This window comes from Nicotiana tomentosiformis, chromosome 1, assembly GCF_000390325.3.
Source record: "Nicotiana tomentosiformis chromosome 1, ASM39032v3, whole genome shotgun sequence".
NCBI classification, from domain to species: domain Eukaryota; kingdom Viridiplantae; phylum Streptophyta; class Magnoliopsida; order Solanales; family Solanaceae; genus Nicotiana; species Nicotiana tomentosiformis.
This window is the reverse complement of record NC_090812.1, coordinates 142,268,450-142,278,252: the sequence shown is the minus strand read 5'-3', so window position 1 is coordinate 142,278,252 and position 9,803 is coordinate 142,268,450. Positions and strand designations below refer to the sequence as shown.

Genomic DNA, 9,803 nt, shown 5'->3' with positions numbered 1-9,803 from the left:
TGTCCATGCACTTAAGATATGGCAGTATTATTTATATGGTGTTCATGTTGATGTATTTACAGATCATAAAAGCCTACAATATATCTTCAAGCAAAAAGAGTTGAATTTGCGACAAAGGCGATGGCTAGATTTATTGAAAGATTACGATGTTAAATTCCTATACCATCTAGGGAAAGCTAATGTTGTAGCAAATGCCTTAAGTCGCAGATCTATGGGTATCTTAGCACATGTAGAGGCTGAGAAAAGACAATTAGCTAGAGAGATTCATCAATTGGCTTGTTTGGGGGTTCAGTTAGTAGATTCTGATGATGGTGGAGTTGTACTCCAAAACACTACAAAATCATCTCTCATATCTGAAGTCAAGGAAAGGCAGTACGAGGACCCAGAGTTGGTCGAGTTTAGAGAGCAAGTTCTACAACAGAAGAAGCCGTTGTTAGAGCGCAAGGGAGATGGGGTTCCCAGATATAGGGGTCATCTGTGTGTTTGAGATGTAGCAGGGCTATGAGACAAAATTATGTCAGCAGCACACTATTCGTGGTACTCCATTCATCCTGGGTCGACGAAGATGTATCATGACATTAAGGATGTGTACTAGTGGAACGATATGAAGAAGAACATTGCTGAGTTTGTCGCCCAGTGTCCTAGTTGCCCGCAGGTGAAGGTAGAGCACCAGAAGCCCGGGGGACTAATGCAGACTATAGAGATCCCGACGTGGAAATGAGAGGCGATAAACATGGACTTTGTCATGGGTTTGCCTCGTTCTCATCATAAGTTCGATTCTATATGGGTGATAGTCGATAGGCTCACGAAATCAGCCCATTTATTATCGGTCAGATCTACATATACATCCGAAGATTATGCGAAGTTATATATTAAGGAGATAGTGCAGCTACACGGAGTAGCAATATATATTATATCTGACCGCGAGGCCCAGTTTACAGCACATTTCTGGAGGTCATTTCAGAGAGGTCTAGGGATTCAGGTGAATCTCAGCACAACTTTTCATCCACAGACTGATGGATAAACCGAGCGCACAATTCAGACGCTCGAGGATATGTTACGAGCATGTGTATTGGATTTTTAAAGGAGTTGGGATGAACATCTACCTCTTATCGAGTTTGCATATAATAACATTTACCAGATGGATCCGTACGAGGCTTTGTATGGGCGTAAGTGCAGATCTTCTATAGGGTGGTTTGATGTTGGAGAATTTGGGTTACATGGGCCACACTTGATTCAACAGGCCGTAAAGAAGTGTAACGACCCGGCCGGCCATTTTGTGAGTTATAGCCTTGTTTCTCCCATTTATGCTTCCTTCTGTGTCCTTCAGCTATATTGTGTTATACCGGGTTAGTTAGTTCGAGTCCGGAGTGGTTTCAGAGTGGATTGAGACACTTAGTCTCTTAAGTAGAAGCTTAAGTTGGAAAAGTCAACCGAATATTGACTTATGTGTAAACGGTCTCAGATTGGAATTTTTATGGTTCCGTTAGCTCTGTTAGGTATTTTGGACTTTGGAGCGCGTCCGGAATATGAATTGGAGGTCCGTAGTGGAATTAGGGGTGAATTGGCGAAAGTTGAAAATTGGGCGATTTCGGCCGGCAGTGGAAAATTTGATATCAGAGTCAGAATGGATTTCTGGAAGTTGGAGTAGGTTTGTGGTGTCATTTTTGACGAGTGTGTAGAATTTGAGGTCATTCGGACGTGGTTCGGTAGGTTTCGTCGTTGTTTGTGGAATTCAAAAGTTTAGAAGTTCTTAGGCTTGAATCCGAGGGTAATTTAGTGTTTTGATGTTGTTTTGAGTGATTCGAAGGCTTGACTAAGTTTGTATATTGATATATGACTTGTTGGTATGGTTGGTTGATGTCCCGAGGGTCTAAGGGCCATTTCGGGTGGCTAACGGATTGGTTGAAGTTGGAAAATCCAGCTGAAGCTGCTGCTACTGGTATTTCCGCACCTGAGGAGGACGAGCCCGCAGGTGCGAGGGTACAGAAGTTCTTGGAGAAGTAGCAGGTGCGGGAAAGGTTAAGGTTGGTTGGAAGCGTAGGTGCGAGAAAGTTGTTGCATCTGCGAGTCCGCATGTGCGAGACTTGGGGCGCAGATGCGTAAGGGAATGACGTGACTGGCTTCGCAGATGCGGAGAATTTTGCGTAGGTGCACAAGCGCATGTGCGAAAAGTTGGGCACATATGCAAAGCTTGGGATCTTGAGTGAGTTCCGCACCTGCGATGGAAATTCCGCAAGTGCGGCATCGCAGAAGCGGAAAAAGGGGCCACAAGTGCGATATTGCTGGGCAGAAAAGCCCCAGCTTGTGGTTTTGTCTTCATTTTCAATTTATGGATTTGAGAAACTCGGGAGAGGCAATTTTTCAAAGGTTTTCAAGGAGAAACGTGAGTTAAGTGATTCTAACCCATAATGGTATAAATTTCGTGAATCTATGGCTTGTTCATCATTAATTAGTAGGATTTTAGAATGAAAATAGGGGGTTAGGACTTGAGATTTTGGAGAGTTTAAATCAAGAATTTGAGGGACCAAATGATGTCGGATTTGAATAAATTTTGTATGTATGGACTCGTGAGTGAATGAGCTTTCTATTTTTGTAAATTTTGTCGGATTTCGAGACGTGGGTCCGGGGCCGAGTTTGAGCCAATTTAGGGTTTTGAATCTAATTTTGGTATTTTTCATGTGGAATTGATTCCTTTAGCCCATATTGATCGTATTGTATTACTTATGGCTAGATTCGGGACGTTCTTAGGCCGAATTGAGAGGAAAGGGCATTCTGGAGTAGGACTTTGCTGAATTGGGGTAAGTAACGCTTTCAAACTTGGTTCTGAGGGTTCGAAACCCCAAGTTATGTGTTATGTTATTGGTATTGAGGTGATACACATGCCAAGTGACGGGCGTGCGGGCGTGCATCGTGAGAATTGTGACCTGGGTGATTCCATGGCACCGTTTAGTGACTCTATCTTGTTGATATCCATGTTTTCATCATGTGATAAAGTAGTTGAACTGTAAATTATGCTAGATATCATGTTTAGGCTTTGTGCCATATTGTTTAGACCCGTAGCGGTGGTTTCTTGCTGTCATCTCACTAGTTTCCATTTACTATTTCATACTCACTCTTGATCATGCATTTTTTTATATCATACCTCGGTCTCAGTTAATTATTGATTCATCATATCATTGTTCCGGGTTGTTTGCATGACATTGTGAGCCCGTGGTGAGACTGGAGAGGCTGCTGACTGAATGAGGCTGAGTGCCTGGTTATGAGTGACAGTTATGGGATTGGGCTGCACGCCACAGTCGTTATATTGATGATTATGATAGAGCTTGAGCTGTAGGAGTCCCTCCGGAGTTTGTAACACACCTCTAGTGAGCGCGGTTGATATTATTGAGGGATGGATCTTCCATGGATATGGATCTTGTCTGAAGTACTTGATACCTGGAGATGGATCTTCTCCACAGGGCTGGATTGGTCTTCCTCGGTACTAGGTGACTTATAGTCAGTGATGTATATGTTCTGGGATAGATCTTCCCTGGGCCATATATACAGTACCGAGTGGCTGAGCATTCGAGAGTGTGTGCACATGAGGCTGACATCATGGTGCATCACATACAGTATGTGAATTGGCATGTAGGGATAACAGAGTTATATTCTTTACATTGTTCGGTTCTGCTTCACTTTACTGTTTGAATTGCCTATTTAATTTGAAAGCATGCCTACTTTTTTGTTCAGTTATTTCTATTTTATCTGTATCGGTTTAGTTCGTCACTACCTTTTAGTCCAAAGTTTGGACTTGTTACTTACTGCGTTGGTGTCCTCACGTTACCCCCTTCACCTCGTGTGCAGATCCAGGAGATACCGGTCGTAGCGACGGTTACTGATTGAGGTTCCTAGAGTTTTGGAGACTATCAAGGTGGCTGCACAACGTTCGCGGGCCTTGACTCTCCTTTCTTTATCTTTATCGTACTTTCAGTTTATATCTCTAGACATTGTAGTAGACTGTATTTCGGATCTAGACGCTCATGTACTCAGTGACACCTTGGTTTTGGGCTGGATTGTATCACATTGGGATTTTTGTATATTTTAAACAGTTTTTCTTAAATGTTAAATGCTTCGTTAACGTTCTCAAACTTATTGTTGTTGGTGTTGGGTTGTTGAGTTGAGGCTGACCTGGTTCCACGATAGGCGCCATTACGACGGTTGATTTTGGGTTGTGACAAGAAGGTACAACTTATCCAGGAGCGACTGTTGACAACCCAGAGTCGTCAGAAGTCATATTCTGACATGTGGCGACGAGACTTAGAGTTCGGGGTTGATGACTAGGTGTTCTTAACGGTATCACCTATGAAGGGCGTGATGAGGTTTTGTAAGAAAGGCAAGCTTAGCCCACGGTATATTGGGCCTTATAGGATTATTCGAAGAGTGGGCCAAGTAGCTTATGATTTAGAATTGCCCTCGGAATTGGAGTCTGTCCATCCGGTTTTTTACGTATTTATGCTATAAAAATGCATTGGCGATCCTACCCGAGTGGTGCCCATTGATGATGTACAGATTACGGAGGACTTATCGTACGAGGAAGTTCCAGTTGCCATCCAAGACCGACAAATCCGCAAGCTACGAAATAAGGAGATAGCCTCCGTGAAAGTTTTATGGAGAAGCAAGAACGTAGAAGAGATGACGTAGGAAGCGGAGGAAGAAATGAAGTCGACTGGCTCAATGAGTCTCTTTTGAGTAATCTTTAGTAACTAATTTTAAATTTTTGTGGATCATAGAGCTAACTATCCCTTTTCAATTCCTTGAATTTTTGTTGACCTGGTGGTTATTTCTATTGGCAAAACTTTCTAATAAAACTCTATATTCAAAATTCCATTTGTGCAAGATTAAAACGATATATTCAAGATTGCATATAAATATTAGCATAGTCATTTTGGTTTTCTTTAAAGAAAAAGGGAAGAAGAGACATAGAAGGAGAGTAACGTGGGGTTTGGAGACGTTCCCAGAAGAGAAGAAGCTTTATATAGAAGACTAGTCAACTTATCCGCGCTTCACACGGATAAAAAACACATCAAATTTATGGAACTAATCCTTTTTCTAATATTCGAATCCGAATTAAAAAAGAGTAGATTTCAAACAGAATCCATCCTATTCTTTATACTTAGTTTTATATTTTTCTTTGATTTTGCATCACATGACAAAATTGAAGCAAGCAATGAATGTGAAAATTGTAAGTAAAGTTTCTAACAGCCCGTTTGACCAAGCTGTCAAAAACTGATTATTTTGAAAAATATTTTTTTTAAAAGTACTTTTTTCAAAAATACTTTTGAAAAAAATAATTTGTGTTTGGCCAATTCATTTAAGAAGTACTTTTTGCAATATTTTATATACAAATTATGTTTGGCCAATCTTTATAAAAAGTGCTTTTGAGTGTCAAATTACCAAAAAGGATAGTACAAAGGTTTTATAATTATTTTAAAGAGAAAATTAATTTAAATATTTATTATAAGAGAGTATTATTTTTTTATTTAATTTAATTAAAATATAAACATAAAGTAAACAATTACTTATTATTTACACGATGATTTGAATAATCAAAATACGTCATTCAGTATGAATTAAGGTTTATTCCATAAATTACTATATATTGATAATCAACCACGAAATAATAAGGTCAAGAAATATATGTTTTTGCATCCTAAACATCTCATAACATCTCTTATCATGCCCTTCAAGTATCTCCTTGATGAAATAAAATCATGTATGAGGAGAAGTTCTGCATGAAATGTTTAGACAAAATTTAAAATTTAAAATTTTAAATAAAATCAAGTACATCATGATCGTCATCTACTTCATTTATAAGAACTGCATCAACATGCTCCTCATTATTTACTGTGATGATATATCTGTAAGAAAAAGAACAAAATAAAATTACTTGAATAACAACCTATATACTTATTATAAAAAAGATTAAATTCAAAAATCACCCAAGTACAACGAGATAAAATTCCAATATTTCAAAATAAATATTAGTAACTTGAATGAAAGTCAAATATAGATTCCAATAACCATAAAACATAACTAGAACAACATTTTAACGCAAATTCAAAGTTCCAATAACTAGAAAAAATAAAATGCAGATAATAAGAGGTAATATCATTAAATTTATTCTTTTTGAAGCTCAAACATATTTTCCAACCACTGCAATTGTAACTATGGATCTTCTTGTACTAAAAACATTTCCCTCACACCATAAATCGCTACCAACAATCATACCGGGTAAATTACGAACAACATCCATTACACACTTGATACTAAGTGAAGAGTCTTTTGACCCCATATTCATTGAAGAGCATGATTGTATGGCTTTAGCAATTTTCTCCATTGATGATGGTATTCTTAGACTGGTATTGAATTTATTTTTCTCTTTTTCAGTTATAGCAGTTGATGCTTTTCTTTTTCTTCTCTTACCACTCTCACTATCACGCACTTTTTCAATCACATTCGATTCTTCTGGATTAGTTTGTTTGAATCTCTTTTCCGCATTCTTTTCTATGCCACCAATATTCACAAACTCTTCATTGTCTATAGGAGTTCCAAATTCAAATGGTTGTTCTGGTTGAAACCAATTGTTTCCTTGTATACCATCTGGTAACACTTCGATGACGGTGCCCACGCATGTTCACCGGTTGCAACATCCTTAAAATAATACTCCATCAGTTGTCGATGTTGTAAACCTTTCTCTCTAAATTTCTCTACATTTGGATTCTCCTACAAATGTGAAGAAGAACAAGAGAATTTTGAACACCAAAGCAAAATTTAGAAAATTATGTTAAGTGAAAATTAAGTAGTAGAATTACAAGTACCTTTATTTTCCTATCCCACCAATCTGCATTCGCTTGAATTATTTTTTTATTGGGGGTCCCATCCTAAACCAGTCTATTTTCAAAATAAAGTATCCCATTCTTTCCATGTACCTTTGAGGTTGTCCCATTTGTTTTTCAACTTAACTTTATCACAGTTTCTTCCGGTTTTATCATTAAACTTTTGCACCGGATTAGACCATCCTAATCTACTGAAGTGAGTTCCAGGACGATTTCCTGCTAAAATTTCTTCCACACATATATTTAAAAATAGTTCTGTGGTTTTTGCATCACATTTAGCCTTCTCAGAGTTGTTATCCAGTGTCATTTTCTTGCTCATTTTATTTTCATGCATTAAGAACATGTGATTAATAATAATATTAAACAAATATAGAACTAAAAATCTATCATGTCAAGAAAAAAAGAAAGATAAAATAAAAATAAGAGCATCAAGGGAAAAACTTTCAACTATTAATCACTCATATTATTAGAAATCAGTGTTATCATTGGTACATGCAAGCACGTTAAAAAAGAATAAAAATAAAAGTACATATTAGATATTGCGTATAATAAATTAGCACTCTAAAAAAACATACCTTATGAAAAAAGTACTTGTATTGGTTGTTAGTTTGTTATTTTAAAGAGGAATAAGAGACAAAGAAGAAGAATCTGCACAAGAAAAAGGGAGAAGAAGTCTATTTATAGTAATAGATAGGACTTTTCATTTTGCATAAAGTATTTAAGGAGATGAATCTATTAAAGTTACTAGGAGAATTATAAGAGATCTATTAATTTAGAGAAATAAAAAAATAAGATTAGTCAAAGAAAACATCAAAAACAAGAGGAGTCAAAAAAGAATTTGAAAAGTTACGAGATTTGATATCTTTAATTTTTAAAATAATGGTAGAAATTAGAAAGAAAAAAAAAGAACTAGTCCAGGCAAAAGAAGCAAAAACAAAAAACAAATTTGAAAAGTTTAAATGGTTCATGTATCTGATGGTAGAAAAGTTATACACACATGTGTGTATTATATATATAAGGAAAGAAAATACTTAAATCAATAAGGGAAAATTTTAAAAATATAAATTTATGGTGAGAATATGTCACGACCCGAAATTTCTTCCTTCGGATCGTGATGGCGCCTAACATTTTACTTGTTAGGCAAGCCAACGTTAGAATAATATTAATAAATTTTAAATCTTTTTAAAATTATTAATAATCAAGAAAATAAAAGCGGAAGCAAAGTTTGTAGCATAGTGAAATAATCCATAAAAATAACTGTTTCTAAATACCATCCCAGAATTGGTGTCACAAGTGCACGAGCTTCTAGAATAATTACAAATAAGGGTCTGAATAAAATAAAGCTGTCTGGAAATAAACACACAACTAAAGTAAAATAGATGGGGACTTCAGAACTGCGGACGCCGTGCAGTTATACCTCAAGTCTCCTCTGAATAGCTGAAATCCGAGCAAATCTATGGTACGCCGCTGGGACCAACTCCGAAATATGCACAAGAAGTACAGAGTGAAGTATCAGTAAAATCGACCCCATGTACTGGTAAGTGCTGAGCCTATGTATCAGTAAAATCGACCCCCATCGGTACCGATCCTTCAGACTCTACTAAGCTTGCTCGTGACTCGTGAGACCTATGTAACCTAGTGCTCTGATACCAACTGTCACGACCCATAATTCTCTCCTTCGGACCGTGATGGCGCCTAACATTTTACTTGCTAGGCAAGCCAATGTTAGAATAATATTAACAAATTTTAAACCATTTTTAAATTATTAAGTTCTGGAAATGGGGTTTCGATCCATTTACAACTCCTTCCCATTTTTGAGCTCGGGTAAGGCGAGTTTTGGGCGATTTTTACGGGAAAAATATTGGGGTAAGTGTTCATTATCCTATATTGATTATATTTCATGATTCCATACTCGTTTATATCATGAATCCGTGAATTTATGGAAGAAAAATCAGATTTTTCTAAAATCTTCCAAAAACGAAAAAGTAAGATTTGAAGGTTCATTTGATATCGGAATTGGACAAATTTTGTATGGTTGAACTTGTATCGGAACGGGTGTTCAAATTTAGTGAGTTTTTTCGAGATTTGAGATGTGGGTCCCACTGTCAAATATTTTAATGAATTTCAAATTTTTATCTGGAAAATGTGTAAATTCATATGGAATTAATTCCTATGATTAGTATTGAATATATTAAATTGTTTGTGAATAGATTTGAAACTTTCAGAGGCAAATTTAAAAGGAAAAGCTGTGATTGAATAATTGATTGGAATTTACAAAGCGAGGTAAGTGTCGGGGTTAACCTTGACTTAAGGGAATAAAACCCTTAAATTATTTGTTATGTGAAATGCATGTGAACGACGTATAGGCGAGGTAACGAGTGTCTATACATCATCAAATTGATTGTTTGCCTACTTACTTAAAAAATCATAAATTATTTTAAATCATGAATTAATTATTATAATAATTGTTTCTCCCCTATTCTTTGTCAAACATTAATCCTTGAATTCTTGCATTAATTGTTTCATACTATTTGAATTATGTGTCTTAATTGTTATTTGACATTTAGCATATTAAATATTAAACTGCCTATTTTCTTCCTGATTTCCATAATAATTTGCTATTTGTCATTGTTTGTTTCATAATTAAATCATAATTACTGTATGCTTGTTGTCTTATAGTTTTATATTAATTGTTCCAATTATGAGGAAAATTTCTTCTATAAGAATTTACAAATGAATATGTTGGAGTTGCGGGTTGCACGCCACAACAGAATTGATTGAAATGGATATATATTGGAGGATCGGGTTGCACGCCGTAACAGACTTATTAAAAAGTCAATATTGGAGGATCGGGTTGCACGCCGCAACAGACTTATTAAAAAGTCCATAATGGAGGATCGGGTTGCACGCCGCAACAGACTTATT

The 9,803-nt window shown here is 36.4% G+C and overlaps 1 protein-coding gene across 1 annotated transcript; it reads right to left on the bottom strand.

Moving 5' to 3' along the window:
- Positions 1–5,809: 5,809 nt before the first annotated feature.
- LOC138910745 (L10-interacting MYB domain-containing protein-like) lies at positions 5,810–7,185 on the bottom strand. Its single transcript, XM_070201888.1, has 5 exons — positions 6,972–7,185; positions 6,861–6,883; positions 6,681–6,765; positions 6,303–6,579; positions 5,810–5,900 (listed from the first exon to the last, which is right to left on the bottom strand). The coding sequence occupies exons 1-5, from the start codon at positions 7,183–7,185 to the stop codon at positions 5,810–5,812; spliced, it is 690 nt and encodes a 229-aa protein (XP_070057989.1).
- Between the last annotated feature and the right edge of the window lie 2,618 nt (positions 7,186–9,803).

Bases quoted from the DNA above. Each gene is read 5' to 3' on its own strand.
- LOC138910745 (XM_070201888.1), bottom strand. From the start codon at position 7,185: ATGACACTGGATAACAACTCTGAGAAGGCTAAATGTGATGCAAAAACC. The intron at 6,766-6,860 runs GTACTTGTAATT...TCACATTTGTAG, and splicing joins GGTGGGATAGGAAAATAAAG to GAGAATCCAAATGTAGAGAA. The intron at 5,901-6,302 runs GTGTGTAATGGA...TTTTTCTTACAG, and splicing joins GACTCTTCACTTAGTATCAA to ATATATCATCACAGTAAATA.